Source organism: Cinclus cinclus, chromosome 2 (genome assembly GCF_963662255.1).
Source record: "Cinclus cinclus chromosome 2, bCinCin1.1, whole genome shotgun sequence".
NCBI classification, from domain to species: Eukaryota; Metazoa; Chordata; class Aves; order Passeriformes; family Cinclidae; genus Cinclus; species Cinclus cinclus.
In genome coordinates this window covers 116417685-116434914 of record NC_085047.1, presented here as the reverse complement: position 1 = coordinate 116434914, position 17230 = coordinate 116417685, and the positions used below count along the sequence as shown (strand labels likewise).

At 43.5% G+C, this 17230-nt stretch overlaps 1 protein-coding gene and 1 long non-coding RNA gene across 2 annotated transcripts in view; one reads left to right on the top strand and one right to left on the bottom strand.

The window, feature by feature from the left end:
• The window catches only part of RCAN1 (regulator of calcineurin 1), a 42265-nt gene extending 29204 nt beyond the window's left edge, over positions 1–13061 (bottom strand). Inside the window, exon 1 of the mRNA XM_062488207.1 lies at positions 12821–13061. Within this exon, the coding sequence (XP_062344191.1) occupies positions 12821–13018 (198 nt within the window). The 5' untranslated portion in view covers positions 13019–13061. The remainder of the gene's footprint in view (positions 1–12820) is intronic.
• A 448-nt stretch (positions 13062–13509) lies between these two features.
• On the top strand, positions 13510–15569 carry LOC134058141 (uncharacterized). The gene is made up of 2 exons (XR_009934368.1): positions 13510–13555; positions 15200–15569. It is a non-coding gene; the product is annotated as an uncharacterized LOC134058141 (long non-coding RNA).
• Positions 15570–17230: the final 1661 nt, after the last annotated feature.

The window sequence follows — 17230 nt, the reverse complement described above, 5'->3', positions numbered from 1 at the left end:
TCAGGATATTCTCCTGGGCTGGCTACTAACTGGGAATCTTTTTACTCCTCTCTCTCTCTCTCTTTAGAGACGAACAGCAACTTAGTAACTTCATTCTATCAACTCTGGTTTAATTCTTTTTCCCCCTAAATAACAGAAAAAATAGAACTTGTACATATCTTTCACCCTATTCCCTGTATGTCCTGATTTCCTAGTACTCCAGTCTTAAAAGCCTAAAAACCAGGTGCTGGTGTCCATTGTTTTACTTTTATTTAAAGTAAAATATTTAGGAAAATAGTAATGGAAATATTTTTATTTAATTTTTATCAATAAAATATTAAAGGAAAATATTTCATTTCGAAAGAGCCTCCCTGAACACTTGTATCATCTACTGAGTTTTATTCCTTTCTTGGAAGTCACAACACTACAAAGAGGTTTTTCTTTTTACACAGAGGTACTGGGAAATAATTACAAGTTCCTTGAGACTCCTTGCCTGACTGGTTCCTACAATCCCTCAGGTGTCACTTAAACCCAACACACAACAGTGAGACCAACTCAGCCCTGCTCCAGCTGAGTCTGGAGGGTGCTGCCAAAATAAGTCCTCAAAGCAGTTCCCAAGCGCCTCCTCTCCTCCCATTTTCCTTAAGAATTTTAAGGGAACTCGACCTTGACTCCCATGCAGATCAGCTGTAGGAATGCTAAAGCCCCGTGGGACATTTTCCACACTATTTACACCTGGGGTGCTGCCTCAGTGCAATTCCACAGGAAACGAGTTCAGCTCTCACTGCCCAGATTTGCTGTGGCTGCCCCTGGATCCCTGGAATGTTCAGTTCCAGGTTGGACACTGGGGCTGGGAGCAGCCTGGGACAGTGGGAGCTGTCCCTGCCATGGCAGGGGGGGGAACAAGGTGATCTTTGATGTCCCTTCCCAAACTATTCCATGATTCTATGATTTGTTCCAAGATCAAAACAGGTTTCCAGTGTTGTAAAATGTTCCAAGTGCAGGTTAAATAATAAATCTGAGGGTGGTAACACACTTGGATGGAATTCTTAAGGTTTCACAGAAACCCAGACTGGTTTGGGTTAGAAGGACCTCAAATCCCACCCAGTGTCACCCCTGCCACGGCAGGGACACCTCCCACTGTCCCAGGCTGCTCCCAGCCCCAGTGTCCAACCTGGAACTGAACATTCCAGGGATCCAGGGGCAGCCACAGCAAATCTGGCAATTCCAGCCCATCCCAGGGAACAATTCCTAATTCCCAGTATCCCATCCAATGCTGCTCTGAAGCCATTCCCTGTGTCCTGTCCCTCCATCCCTTGGCAATTGTCTCTCTCCATGTTTCCTGCAGCTCCTCCAGGCCCTGCAAAGGCCACCCTGAGCTCAGCCCAAAGCTTCTCCTGTGCAGGTGAACAATGCCAGCTCTGCCAGCCTTTCCTCCCAGCACAGCTGCTCCATCCCTCTGCTCATCCTGCTGCCTCCTCTGGGCTCTCTCCAGCAGCTCCAGCTCCTCCCTGTGCTGGGATCCCAGACTGCTTTAGAATTTCTGTTTGCTGCTCCTTCCAGCCCCCAACCTCTGTTTTGGAAAAATCCCCCTGCTCCTTTTCCCCAGTGAATGCAGAAAGGCCCAAAGCTCCCAGGAGGGAGCTGCCTGAGCTATTCCTGGTTGCAGCTGGTGCCACTCTCCAAGGTATTTCTGAGGAACCTCATTAAGCTCCTGCAATAACATCCCAGCCAAAGGAAAAACTTCAGTGCTGTGCTCAGCCTTTCAGCACACACTGATAGGATTGTGCCCAGCTGAGCCTTATCATTCTTTCCAGATGAACTGGGCTGTGATTGAACTACTCTAAAAAGCTTGCAGTGTTTTATTGCAGGAGCTGGACTAGGAGGAAAGCACAGCAAAGTGCTCAAGTGATCTCCATAAAAACAGTCTGGGCATGATGAAGAGCCCCTTTTAAAAGGCAGAGTTTCACAAACACTGTATTTCATATTTTTAACCACCACAAGCCGGTCACTTCTCAAAGTCACCTGATCCAACAGCCTCTACCTTGATTATCTCTAAAGGTAACTCAGAAAATTACAGCTGACATTTCCAACCTGCCCAGCAGAGGGGGGGGGGGAAAAAAAAAAGCTTAAAACATAATTTCCACTTCCACCTTCTGCAACCTCAATGTAACAGCAAGGGCTGTGCAGATTGAAATGCCAGATTAGAGTCTCTAAATCAGAGCATTTGCAAGGCAAACTCTTAAGGCAGCAACACAGGGAGACTCAAATAACTGGGGGCAAGAGAGATTAAACAATAATTTGAAAATACATGAAATAAATACAGTCAGAGCTCTCTGCCCATTAGTGAATTTGGTGTCCTACATCCAATCTGTTTAAAAAAAAATAAAGATAATTCACTCTCAGGCTGGCACATTACAATGTTTCAGCACTTCTCTGCTCATGGTGATTGTGTCTGGATTTATTGATGCAGCTGTTTCCCCCAAATCCTCATGGTCTGTCAAGCTGCAGCTGGATTTTGTTCTCCTGTCACTCAGCTTTCACAGGAGCCTTTCCTTGGGCTGAGAGTTTATCCTTGGGCAGTTTTTAAGGATAAAACGATGGGGGAACTGCTCTCCTACCAATGATGATGAAACCATCAGCACTTGAACTGGGGGAGTTGAAACCAGGTTTAGTCCAGGACTGGGTGACACAGAAGGAAGATTTAAGTAACTCTGCCTTCCAATTTAAGTGATCAGCAACTCATTCACATCACTCCATCTGCTCCTCCCATACCCAAGGATTTTTTTAAATTTTTCTTTAGGAGTGTTTTCGATTTTACCTTTTAAAGCATCATTACTCACCAAGGCACTGAAAAAGATGGATCTGCTACAAATACCTCCAGGAGCTGATGAACAGTGAGAATTAAACACCTTTCAAAAATAGCCCCCACTGTCAGCATTTGGTCCCTAAATAGCACCAAGGCAGTGCCAGCTGTGCCACTGCCGAGCACAGGGGGGCTGGATCCACTCTTTTTTTTCTTCCTGCACTGATGACTCCACAAGAATCCACCAGACAGTCACTAAAATCATCTTAGTTTAACCCAAGTGAAATATTCCACAAGGGATGGAGGGGCAGGACACAGGGAATGGCCTGAAGCTGGAAGAGGGCAGGGCTGGATGGGATTTTGGGAATTAGGAATTGTTCCCTGGAAAGGGCTGGGATGGAAACATGGAGAGAGAGAATTGCCAAGGGATGGAAGGACAGGACACAGGGAATGGCTTCCACTGCCAGAGGGAAGGCTTATACTGGATATTAGGAAGGAATTGTTCCCTGGGATGGTAATGAGGGGCTGGGATGGAATTCCCAGATTTGCTGTGGCTGCCCCTGGATCCCTGGAATGTTCAGTTCCAGGTTGGACACTGGGGCTGGGAACAGCCTGGGACAGTGGGAGCTGTCCCTGCCATGGTGGAGGGTTAGGACTGGATTGTCTTTAAGGTCCCTTCCCACCCAAACCATCCCAGGATTCTGTGATCTTTTATGATTCAATGATATTTTGCTTTACCCAGACCTTGGGGCAATTTAATCTCTCGATTTTTAAGGTGCAAAAGTGAACGTGGAGCTGTTTGCTTGATCCAGGTACAGCTGTGACAGAATTTGAAAATAAAATCTTCAGCCCTTTAGGGGGATGGAGCAGCTGTGCTGGGAGGAAAGGGGGGACAGGGCACAGGGAATGGCTTCCATTGCCAGAGGACAGGGCTGGGTGGGATCTTGGGAATCAGGAATTGTTCCCTGGGATGGAATTCCCAGAGCAGCTGTGGCTGCCCCTGGATCCCTGGCAGTGCCCAAGGCCAGGCTGGACTTTGGGAGGTGTCCCTGCCATGGCACAGGTGGGAATGAGACCACCCTTGATCCTCCTTCCACCCCAACCCATTCTGATTCCATGAAATAAAAACCTCCTTCTCCACACTTCCAGATCACCCCTGTGAAGCATGGAAGGGATTCCCAGCGATTCCAAAGAATTAATCAGCTGCTGATTATTTTATACTGCTTAATTCACTCATGATTAGCTAACATTTTGCAGCTATTGGTGCTTCCCACACCCCTTCAGGACTGTATCATCTGTGGGGTCAGAGGTTTAGGATTTTTTTTAAACTTCTCCTGTTTAACTGAAAAGTTAACAAAAAAAAAAAGAGCAAACTCTAAGAGGTAAATCAGTTGTCCCTAAAGTATTTCTCTAAATTTTTCTGGTGTTTTTTCAGCTGTGACAGGTACAAGAACTGTCCCACTGAGTGAAGATATGACCACAATCCTGATGAAGCAGGATGAAAAATACGTCTGTAATTAACAATTTATTGTCATGAAAAATGCAGCTGTATTATGCCAAAAGTATGACTTGAGGAAGAGCAAAGAGAAGGATGAGAACAGCAGGCGTTGGGGATGTTTTAGTTTCTAGTTCCTTCTAACATGACACCAGGATTTGTTTAACTCAAATATTAAAGATATCATTCCAGGCAAGCTGAAGTTACGTGTTCATCTTCTGACACATCCTCTGACTAAGGGGAAAACAAAAGGAAATTAAAAAAAAAAATTCAACTTTAACACAGGAGGCTTTGGAAAACTACACGAGCTGGTCAGAAGCAGGCTGGTATTTCTGTGATCTTTAAACAATGACATTTTCCACTGCAGTCACAGGAGCAAGAATAGAAGATAAACTTCACAAATATTTTCTAAGAATGTTCTGGGAGGGTAGGGAAAAAAAACAAAAACAAAGCAATTAAAAGAAGTTTCTGCATTTCAAAGAACACATCAAGTGTACCTGGAAATTCCAAAAGGATTTAAAAAATACAAATAAATATCATGGAATGGTTTGGTTAGGAGAGACTTTAAAGATCATCTAATTCCAACCCCATTCCATTATTCCAGGTTGCTCCAAGCCCTGTCCAACCTGGCCTTGATAAAATAATAAAAGATAATGAAAGGAGCCACAGAAGAGTCTGCAATTTATCCCAAATCACCTGCATTTTTGTTGAGGTTAATGCCTGATACACTGTAATTATCTTAGATGTTAATTAGTGACACATCAGCAGCACCCTGGCATTTAAAGCTTTTAAGGTATGTAACAACAGAGCTTTGAGGGTGCATTTTATTTATTTATTCATATGGCAAGAACCAGCTGTTTTGATTAAAGGGGCAAAAGAAGTCAGAATTAGAAAACAATTCTTGAAAAAAATTTAAATCCCTGAATATTCCAGGCAGTGGTTTTTGGGTTAGGAACTCCCACTTGCTGAAAGCCAACAGTTCTGCATCTCCTTCTAACTTCTGCTATAGAAATGTCTGGATCTGCCTTTTTCCCAGCAGGGCAGATGAAAACATCATCATTGCAGAGCAGTGGATAAGGGCAGAATTCCACTTTGGCAGCTCAGGAAGGAAGGCACAGATGCTCATTAAGGAACAACCTCTCCTGAAAGCACCTCCTGTGAAGAATTCCTGCACTTTCAGCTGCTCTGGGCAAGGCGAGGAGCTTTCATGTTGGGATAAATCCCAGGGGAAAAAAAAAAAAAAAAAAAAGAACAAACTTCCAAAGAAGAGTTTAAAGCTGTTCTACACCTTCTGGAGACTCAGAGCCTTCTCCCAAGGGGAGAACATCCCACTGCTATGGGAAGCTGTATGGGGGGAGCTGTCTATAGTGGGGCTCCAGGGCAGGGACCAGGGGTTCAGAGAGGAGAGGCCCTGCTCATCTCACCTGCTCTCAGCTCATTTCTGTGCCTTGCACAACCTCGGGCAGGAGCTGCTCATACTTTCCACTGCCTGCCCCAGCAGCTGCTTCACACCCTGGAGCCTCAGGAAGATTCAAGCCTTTCATCAGAGTTTCCATGAGCTGGATGGGATCTGGCCCGAGGGCCGAGGAGTCCTGCAAAGGAACGGCCACAGGCCCCAGGAACTGGGCAAACACCCCCAGGAATTGCCACTGAGTCCCCCTCCACAAATTCTGGTTGCCACAAGAAACTTTCTCTTACTGTTTAACATCACAACCTGTAAGAAATGGACATTTTAGTTCTTATTTCATCTTCTTTTTCCACAGTAATGGACATATTCCCCCTGCAGTTTTCAGTAATCATCAACAGTTCTACACTAAAATAATCAGAGATGGGACTTGCTCTTCATGTGTTTAGTATTATTTCAATTGTTGGGTTATCAGAAAGGAAGAGGATATTTTAACTACAAACTCACAGAAGAGTTTTGTTTAGCTATATGGAATTATGAATGGCTAAAATATATAAATAGGAAAAAGAATCCATTTATTGTAACAATACAGCTTGGCTCTTCTGGAACTTGAGCAGATCAGCTTCCTACCTTCAGAGAAAGGAAACAGCATCTCTAAGGAAAAAAAAAAAGAAAAGAAAAAAGAACAATCCTCCTGCCTTTCAGCCAGTCCTTCTTGGAAACCAGCCTGAATTTCAAGAAGCCTCCATACAAACAGCCACTTGTTTTGAAATCAAGACCAAACCTTCAGGGAAAGTTCCAGAACGGTTTTCAGTCCATGCAAGGAAATAAAGTGATTTTGGTTTACTTGCCTGCATCTAAAAGTCCAAAACTTAACATTTATGATGTTTTTTATCACCCCAAGCTGTTTGATGGAGACATTATGAATAAATCAATTTATCACCAAGCCCTGAGCTCACACAGCTGCCACTCCTGCACCACTGCTGTACCACAGGTGCTGTCTCAATTTTCCTCCTGCCTTTTGCATTTCAGCAACAAAAAGAAACTCAAATCCAAGCCCTGTGGTCTGGACTCTCAGCTCAATACCCAAGAGTTGTTTGCCAGCACCAAAATAACCCCAAAGAAAAGCTCAGAAAGCAAAATCCAATCCAGCTCTTCACTTGTGACCCTGTGAAACCCTGCCCAGGGCAGAGGGGAGTTCCATTTTAATAAATGAAATTCGCTGAGTATTGACAGCTCTGCTTTTGGGAGCTGGGCCAGTAATCAATGACTGCCATGATTAATGAAAGGAATTCTGGTTATCTCTGGCACTGAAAAATGCTGGGAGGAAGAGACAAAAGGTCTGCAGCAGGTACTTAGGGATGACTCTTCCCCCACCTAAAGCTGGCAGAACTTCACAACCTCTATTTAGGATATTGTCACATCCTAAAGCCCCGTGCCTGGCACAAACCACTCACCACTAAGCTCATTTTTACTATCAGGATTCCCAAACACTGCGGGCCAAGGCCTTCCACAGTTTAATTCTGCATGACACACACAAAACAACTGAGAAATGGCATTTTAGACCTCAGCCCCAACTCCAGGCTCACTGAGCACAGCCCATTCTACAATCATTCCCAGCTTATTTCCATATTTTGGGAGGGAAAAAAAAAAAAATTAAAAAAAAAAATAAAAAAAGAGCACCTGGTCAGAACAAGACATAAAACCCCCAATAAAAACCTACCCCAAATGGCCACTGAGGAAAGTGTTTAAATACCATAAACAAGCCCCAAAATTAAACCAAACCCAGCCAGGTGAGGGTGGGTTAATTCATTCATTAAACCAAACCCACCTGGACAGGGTTAGGGTTGGAGCTGGATGATCCTTGGGGTCACTTCCAACCCAAACCATCCCAGGATTTGGTTTTCACACACAAGAACAAGCCCCAGACTTCACTGGAATTTCTGGTTAATGTAGATACAGGAATTTGCATCATTGTTTTTTTAATTATTTCCCTCATTTACAATCTCCTGACCTGCAGTTATGACACCATGTTACTTATTAATCACCAAAATTATTCAGAAATTTCTAGATAGTGCCTATTAAAACTTGAATAAACGACTTCAGCAATAAACTGTCCCAGAATTAAACTTTTGGTGCTAAAAAGACTTCATAATTTAAGTCCATTCTGCATGGGGCAGTTCAGTCACTGCTGATATCAATAATTATTCAGTGCTGATGTTATTGAGGGGTGTTTGGGCTGAGTTTCAAGCCAGTCTCACCTCTAAAATACTGCACTTATTTTCACATTTTTAATTAATGAATGGGACAATAATCCTGGGAGTAAAGCTCCATTTGCTCCTAAACAAGAAAAAAGGGAGGGGGGGGGGAAAAAGGGGGGGGGGAAAGGGGGGGGAGGGAAAAAAGGGGGGGGGGGAAAGGGGAAAAAGGGAGGGGGGGGAAAAGGAAAAAAAAAAAAAAAAGAAAAAGCCCTCCACAGCACTGGGATGTAGATTTGGTGTTCCCAGGGATTTCACCAATATTTTCCCAAACTTCCATTCTCCAGGAAGATGAAATTCTTAACCCTGACATGCTCAGACCTAACGCAGGATCTTTCTTCCAGATTTTGGGGTAATGATTGGAGCACTGCATCCTGTGAAAAGTCATTTTTGTTCACATTTCCAACATTCAGCACAGTTCTACAGCACTGCTTCTCTAGCTTTAGGTATTTTTAAGGCATCCAACAGCCATTTGTGCAGCAAGAGTTAATTGAAAGTTGAAATAAATATATAAATATTATCTATTTTCTGTTTTATTTCTACCTGTAAAAGTATCTGCATTGTTTGCTTGAAGCATTGACTGATCAGCCCACTCTGAGGACTTAAATGAGTGGATTTTTCACATAGAAATAATTATTTTTGGAGATCTGCAGAAGGTCCAAGTGTGACAGAAACCTGAAATTGCTCAAAACACCTCCACTTAACTAAATACTTCCACAAGTTCTATTGAAAAACTTTCCATAATGCAAAGTTTCTAATTGTTTTGTGTTCCAAATAAATCCAGATTATTGAGTTGTGATTCTGAACCACAGCCTTAACCCTGAGCTTTATTTAGAAAGCAAAACTAAAAACTATAAGCACTCTCAGAAAAAGATCTTTTTTTATTTTTTTTTCTTTTTTTGTGCAGAGGAAGAATGAAAACCTTCAAAATTTATGCAGGTGCCAATAATTTAGTTTCACATTCCCCTTAGGGAATATTTTGCCAAAACCAGAGCTGCGACCACAAAAATCTAGAAAATGTGTAAAAACACTCATCTTTTTGGAAATCTACTTTTAAAATGCTTTCTTTTTAATGTGATCTAACAGGCTTTAAAAAGGTGAAGCAAAAGGATTACGAGGCATGTGTCTGAGGTAGGAACAGATCACCAGAAAAGTGAGGTTATTTGTAAGAAAAATGTTGCAAATACTCCTGAGAACTCTGCTAAACTTCCTGCAAAGCTGAAGTAATTCTTTAAGTACTTCAAAAAACCCAAAATCCACCTCATGATTATTTCAGTGACCTGCAAGGCAAATAAAAATGTCTAAGAGCAAGGCTCATTTAGCAGCTTTATTTTCAGCTGAGTCCACTAAAGCCTTTGCTGCACTGAAACCACACAAAGCTGAAGGAAAAGAAGATTTTTTGGGAATTTTGGCAGCTGGAATTCCCAGGATTCAGCTCACCTCCAGCTCTGCTTTTCCTGAGTTACACAACTCATCTTGGTGGGCTTTATCTTCAAGCACAAATAGAATATTTCTATTTTTCTTGTAATAAATAATTGCACAGGCTGTTTCCCATTCAGTTCTGGGGGTTATGTGAGGACACAGGCTCAACTCCAACACTTCCAGCAAGATGGATTTCTTTAATAATTTACTTTTTCAACAAAGTTATCCCAGAGAAAAAACTGTTCCCATGACAGAACAGCCTGCTTTCAGTTTCTTTATGAATATAAGTTGTTGTTAATTATGGAAAACTTGCTGCTACGTCCATTAATTTGCAAAAATTAGAAGATTAAGGTAATTATCACAGAATCATTAAGGGTGGAAGTGACTTTCCCAGCAGAACCATCATGGAAATGGGAAAAAAAATATGGAAATTGGAAAAAAACCACGGAAATGGGAAAAAAAAAACCCCATTGTTTTTAAGCACCTAAAACGTGCCCAAGTGCCACATCCAAACAGCTTCAGAACACTCCCAGAGATGGAGACTCCACCTCAAAACCTCAGAAAAATTTTCAAGGAATTTAAGGAACTCGACCCATTCCAAGAGAAATAGTCTCCATTAAAAAAAAAAAAAAAATCTGTCCTAGCCCTAAAACCACTGATTTTCTGAGAAATTTAAATTCTTTGCAGGAGCTTTTGGTGCTCACAAATGAAAAGTGCCCACAAAGAAGGGGAAATGGAAACAGGCAGAGCACACCTGGCTAAGCCCCTTAGCACGGGGCATAAATGAAATTATTTCATTATTTACCCCCCCTGTGACTGTGCCAGAATTCTGAAATTCAGCAGGGAAGCATGGCACATCCCTGGGGATAACAGGAGCCAGGGAAGGGTTTGGATTTGACAGCACAAATTCCATAAAAAAAACCCCCTTTAGTGTCCTCTACTGACATAAAACAGCTCTTAAAAATGGAATATCACATGAGGAGGATGGAAAAAAATACAAAAACCTAATCTGAAATTAGCTACCGACACATTTTCTTAAATAAATGAAAACACAGTTTGAAAAATAAAACTCATCTGTGTGTTGGATGAAGAATTATAATTTCTTAAGCACACAATCAACATTAAAACTACCAAAAGCTGCAGATCCATTGCAAAAAGACAGCTCAGAATCCAGATTTTTCCCAAGGTAATTTGCCAAGTTGGATATGAGAAAAAGGGTTTTTATTTGAGGTAATTTCTTGTACTTCAATTTAAAAAAAACAAAACATAATTTAAAGGAATTCCTGAACTGTGCTTTAGAAAATGTGAGAGTAAGTACTTAGGTGGTGTCTGGAATATTTTGGACTGATATTAAAAAAACTGGTCATGAAGTATTTTTATTTCTTTTCAGAATAAACTGGCATTTAGCAGAACTATTACCTTGATAGGAAGGTCTGGTTTCAAGACACTGATCACAAACCATTTAAAACCTCTGATTTCTCAACTGCAATTATCAACACCTCAAGAAAAAAAAACACATTAAAAAAACTGAAAAACTGAGGAAGAAAAGGAATATTCAAGTAGTACTTCCAGTACAAATCATGATTTGGGAAGGGCAGAATAGAAAAAGTTGTCAGTAGCTGTCTGGTCCCACCTTTGATTGGATCAAACCTCCTCAAATAGGGCAATCCAGGATTATTAAGGGGCCCACTGAAGGGGAAAATAAAATTAAATTTAACCATAGAGAAAAGGTATTTTAGGAGTGTTACATCTGCTGAGAAAAGCAGACGGTTCACAGAATGGAAGCAACCCACTGTTCACACCAAAGTTCAGAATATTTAGTATATTTATATTATTTATATTACAACACTGCACGTGAGGATCCCTCCATCACCACTGAGTTCCACACTTCTGTTGCACAAGCTGCAATTTGCTGTGCACGTTCTACACCAAACCAAGGGGATTTTCTTAAAATACACCCCCCCCCCAACCAAGTGCAGCCTTTTAAAATGACCTTGGAATCTTCCTCAGGTGGTCCAGGCAGTGACATTTCAGTGTGACCACCATCACCTCCCACGCGTGAGTGACAAAATTACATTTCCCTGGACACCAGAAGCACCAAATGCTCTGGAAAACTGGGAACACCACGGGACAATGCCAATATTTTTCTTGTTTTTAATATAACTTCGTTTTTCTTAAATCAGCCAAATGCTGAGGGCACCTTTCACATGTCCAAAATCTGAGATACAGCCTTGGGGCCTCGTTCCACTTTCTCTCTCTGCACCTTCCTGACATTTGGCCAACAAAATAAATTAAAAAAGCAGCCAGTCCATGTGTGCTCCTACAAAAGTCATTTATTTCCAGCTTCAAAGAGTGATCAGCTCTTGCCAGCTCTGTAGCTTTATTAACTGAGGTTAAGTTACATATTTCAGTGCTGACAATCAGTGACCAGACACCTAAACTGATTTTTCAACAATTAAAAGTCTGTGTGCACCTACCATGGTTATTGGTCACCAAGCTCCAAGCACGTCCACTGCCTTTTCTTTTAAAAGTTTTGTGTTACTTATAAAACTTTGAGACTTTTCTTCCCTGTTGGAGACAGGTATTTATTCAAGTCCAAGACAATTCTCCCATTCTTTACCTTAGAAAATGTAATTTATGCAGTCATGGCAAAGACAACACAGTTTACCCTGAGATTATGAAACTCAACTTGTTACCACTGCCTAATTTTTCAAATCCATTCCGTTTAACTCAAATCTGCTTAAAAACTAAGCACTTCCTCCAGTATCAAAGGGTTCGATAGCAAAACCAACGACAAAAACAAGGGGAAAAAAGACCAAAACCACAACATCGGATGCATCAAACAAAACGTTAAGCACGAAGCTCAGAGCAGGGTGGCGCAGGGGTATTTATTTTATTGCACTTCTGTTTTATGCAGAGCCTCACCCTGGGCTACAGGTTCAGCAATCAAAGGAATCAAGGTAAAATAGCTTTTGGTGTTCACAGTCCCAGCATCCCTGAGGCTGGCAAAGCCCTCCCAGCCCACGGAGTCCCAGCTGTGCCCCACGGCCACCTTGTCCCCAGCCCAGAGCACTGAGTGCCACGTCCAGGTGACACCTGCAGGGATGGGCACTGCAAACCTCCCTGGGCAGCTCTTGCCAAGGCCTGAGCACCCTTTCCATGGGGAAATTCCTGCTGCTGTCCCAGCTGAGCCTGCCCTGGCCCAGACTGAGGCCGTTCCCTCTGCTCCTGTCCCTGTCCCGACCCTGTCCCCGCTTGCTCGGAGCGGGCTCCGCTCGTCCCCGACCCAGGACGGGGCTCCCGGCAGGACCGAGGGGGCGGGCGGGGACGAGCAGCCACAGCCTCGCCCCTTCATCCCCACGACACCTCCCGAGGGTGGAGGCGGCCACAGAGAGAGCCGCCACAGCCCCGGGCCCGCACACCGCGCTCCCCTCACGCCTCCCGGCTCGGCTCACCCGGTACGGGCCGTCCTGGAAGACGCGCGGATCCAGGTTACAGGCGATGGTGGCACTGGGCAGGTCCCGCAGCGCTACCGCCTCCATCTCTCGGTCAACAAAGCTCCACTCCGCGTCCGTCTCCTCCTCCTCCTCTTCCTCCCCTTCCTCCTCGTCTTCCCCGGGCGGCAGCGGTTGTTGGAGCGGCGGCTCCTCCATAGCCGGAGGCGAGCGGAGGCGGCCGCGGCGACGTCGCGGAGGCGGCTTCTCCCACCCCCCGCCCGCCATCTTGTTTCCTTAGACCCCGCCCCGCAGCAGCCAATCGGGAGCCGCCGCAGCGGCCCCCTCCCGCGCCGTGTCAGCCAATAGGAAACAGCCGTAGCAACAGGTGGTGGCTGAGGGCCTGTCCGCCATGTTGGGTGAGGGCAACGCCTTGGCAACAGGTGGGGGGGGTGAGGGCCTGTCCGCCATGTTGGGTGAGGGCAACGCCTTGGCAACGGGGGGGTGAGGGCCTGTCCGCCATGTTGGGTGAGGGCAGCTCCTTGGCAACAGGTGGGGGGGTGAGGGCCTGTCCGCCATGTTGGGTGAGGGCAGCGCCTTGGCAACAGGTGGGGGGGGGGTGAGGGCCTGTCCGCCATGTTGGGTGAGGGCAGCTCCTTGGCAACAGGTGGGGGGGGGGGGTGAGGGCCTGTCCGCCATGTTGGGTGAGGGCAACGCCGTGAGGGAGAGGTACAGCTCCAACACGCAACATTAGCTGTGTGTATAAAAAATATGTTATATATACCATCGATATCGTATATGCAGGATATATTGTGTATGCAATGCGCATACGTACTGTATATAATGTACTATAGGTGGTACATACCATTTATAGTACACCATCTGTACCTTCTATAGTGTGTGTACTGTATGGATAATAGTTTACGTATTATATGTAATATAAAATGTATAAAAGTATCCTGTGTATAATATTCTGTATGTCTATGTGGCATATATCTAATATACAGTATGTAGACTATAAAAAGGTGCTTTATGTAACAATATACTGTATGTATAGGTAGGAATATATATAACATACAGTATATATAATACATATAAAACATGCTATGTACAATAATATTATCTATATATACATTACTGTATATATAGTGCTATATTATTGCTAGAGAAAGAAGGATAAGAACTCCACGTCCCATCCCTGGAAGTTCAAGGCTAGGTTGGGTGGAGCTCGGGACAACCTGGTCTATAATATAAATATTAAATATTTATATAAAAATACCCGAGGAGCGTAAAAATTCCTCACCCAGAGACTCACACGGCAGCTGAAAATTTTCACTGTGTGTGTTGTAATTCCCTTATTTGCCTTAAGGACAAGCTGATCCACCCTTGGTGTTTTAGTCTGACCAAAGCTGAGACAGGGGAATGTTTTTATTATATATTTATTATATTTTAATGTTTAATTGTATACATACCTATATCTATAAAATAGATATGATATTCTATTATTCTATGATATTCTGCTTATATTTATTTATTTATATATATATATATATATATATGGTGTCACCTTCCAGGGGAAGGCCCAAGAATGAGCTTCAAAGGTCACAGAGGTTTTTTATGAAGTTGTTGTGACATTCACACGTCTCCAAACATCCCACACCAAATTCCTTCAGACTCTCTGATCAGTTTGGAACCATTTAAGTCTTTTTCCAGAGGAATAAGCTAAATACAGGATGTTTTTTGTGATCACTTGTGCCAAGTGACATAAATCTCCATGTTCTCAAATCCATACAAATGGTCTCTTAAAAGAAAAGTGACTTCTCTAAGCAAGCCCAAAGTGTTTAATGCTAAATCCAGCCAAATTAAAGGCATTTTAAACCAAATTCTTTGATGCCAGAGCTGCTTCCTGACAGGGCTGTAGCCACTTTTCTCTCGGAGGAACATCTCTCTGCATTCTCTGCATCAGCCTGTAGAAATTCCCCCTGAGGAATCCAAATGGAAATCTGCTATTCCACAGAATTTAAAAAAAAAAAAAAATAATCCAGAAACCAAACATGCCAGCAATGAATTCCTGTCACTTCAGTCTGGTAGGAAAACCACTGGGAAATATTCATTGCCCACTGCTGCTAATGACACAAGCTGGGTATTGCAATTCAGGTGTCAGATTTGAAGGGGGAAAGACGTTTGTTAATTATATTTTCTATAATTAATTGAGGCTAAAGGTCATCTGAGATCATGCTCAGCCAGCCCTGCAAGGCTCCAGAGCCAAAGGACCTCTCTGCCCTAAGAGCTTAGAAGTTCTAAGCATTAATTCAGTCACAGACGTCAGAAAAACAAAATAAATAAACCTGAATCTCCCTAATCTGAGGATTTAATTGTTCATCCTCTCTCCTTGCATAGGAAGAGATGGCGACAGCTGCTCCTGACTGGAAGAGGTGGCGAGACAGGAGGAAAAAAAAAAAAAATGGATTTTCCCCGAAATGTTTGGTGCCAATCGTTCACTGTAAGTGAGGGTGATTAACGCTAATGATTTACCCGCAGGAAAAGCGGAATCGCTGAGTGCTGCCTGGAACAGAGCCAGGGAAATGTTCCCAACACGGACACCACCATCTAGCGGCACAAGGAAACCTCCAGGGATTCCCGGAGAGGGGCTTTTATTGCAGAGATCTGCCTCAAAAAATCCGCGTTCCTCCAGGGATATGTAGCTGGCCAGGATAATAATAAAATAAAATAAAATAAAAAATAAAATAAAATAAAATAAAATAAAATATTCTAACTAAATGGAGAAGGAACAAAGACCACAGAATCCCAGAATTATCAAGGTGGAAAGAGACCTTTAAGATCACCCAGCATCACCCCAAACCCTGTCCCCAAGGGCCTCTTCCAGGGACAGTGACAATGACTCCACCACCTCCCTGGGCAGATCATTCCACTGCCTGACCCCTCTTTCCATGGAATTTTTTTCTAAAATCCAATCTGAACCTTTAGGTTGTGCTGCTGCAGACATTTTGCTTTCAGAGCCAAAGTCACGAGATGTTTTCAGCCAATACAGCTGGAAATAGTGAATTTAAATGGTGAATTCCTTGGAAACTGTTGGTAACAACACCAGCAAATATTAAAAAGTGATATATTAAAAAAAAAAAAAAGAAAAAAAAGCCAACAAAAGAAATGAAACCTGTGTTGTTTTAAGATGAACATTTTCTTGGGGAGAGGTTTGGACCAGGTGTGAAACCACTTTTAGCAGCTTTAAGAGAAAACAAAACAAAACATTCCTGAGATGTTTTCAGGGCTGGATCTGCTTAGCTGAGCAAAGAGAATAGTGAGGAGAGGTTCCAGCTAAACCTGGAGCACGGGGAGACTTTGTCACAGAACAAGAACAAATGGTCCCAGTGATTAGGCAGGTTTATCAAGAAGTGAAACATAACTTGAAGGACATTTGACATCAGAATAAACTGCTAAAGGAGGCTGGAGATTTCCTTTATGTCTGTTTTCTTTTGGGGGGCACGTGCTTTGCTCAAAGTAAGGTTAAATTAAATATTGTGATTTTTGGTGCTTTATAAACTCACTTGAAGTGTCTGGCTTGTGGGGGAGAGGCTCAGACCTCTGTGGGAGATTCTTAAGGGGAACAATGTGAGAGAAATGAGCCCAGAGGGGCTGCTTGGCACATGGAAAGCACCTCAGAAAGGTAAATGGGACACTTTGCTGAATGGGATTTTTAGTGAAATATCTCAGGGAAGGAGGCTCTCGGGACGGATGCAGCAAGCAGGAGGCAAAGCCTGGTGAAGGAGCCACCGAGTGGAAAGGTAAAACTGCACTTGGGAAATGCAGGAGCTGTCCCAGGGCAGGGGAGAATCACAGATCATGAAAAGGTTCAGGTTGGAAGGGACTTTAAAACTTACCAGACCCATGGCAGGGACACCTCCCACTGTCCCAGGCTGATCCAATTCCCAATGTCCAACCTGGAACTGAACATTCCAGGGAGCCAGGGGCAGCCACAGCAAATCTGGGAATTCCATCCCAGCCCCTCATTACCATCACAGTGTCTACTTGTGTAGACAATCCCACTTTTTATATTTGAGAGGGGACAGAGCAGGGATGGAACACGGGTTTGGGATGGGCGTGAAGGGGGAAGACGCAGCCAACAGGAGCAGGGAAATCCTACAGAATAAATCATTGCAGCAGGTCAAACACTCCGCCCCGATAAAAAATGAACAGACACATTAAATGAACAATCCTGCAGCTCTTGGATGCTCGCCCTGAGGGGCACCGCAAGTGAGACAAAAGAACAAAAGAACGGAGGTAGCTGTGCTGGAAGGAACGTTCCTGGCACATTTAGGAACAGAGGATCATGAACATTTCAGAGCATTTAGACCCAGCAGCTGCCAATGGAAGTTTGCAGGAGGAACCATCCTGAGGCAATTCTTTCCCCTA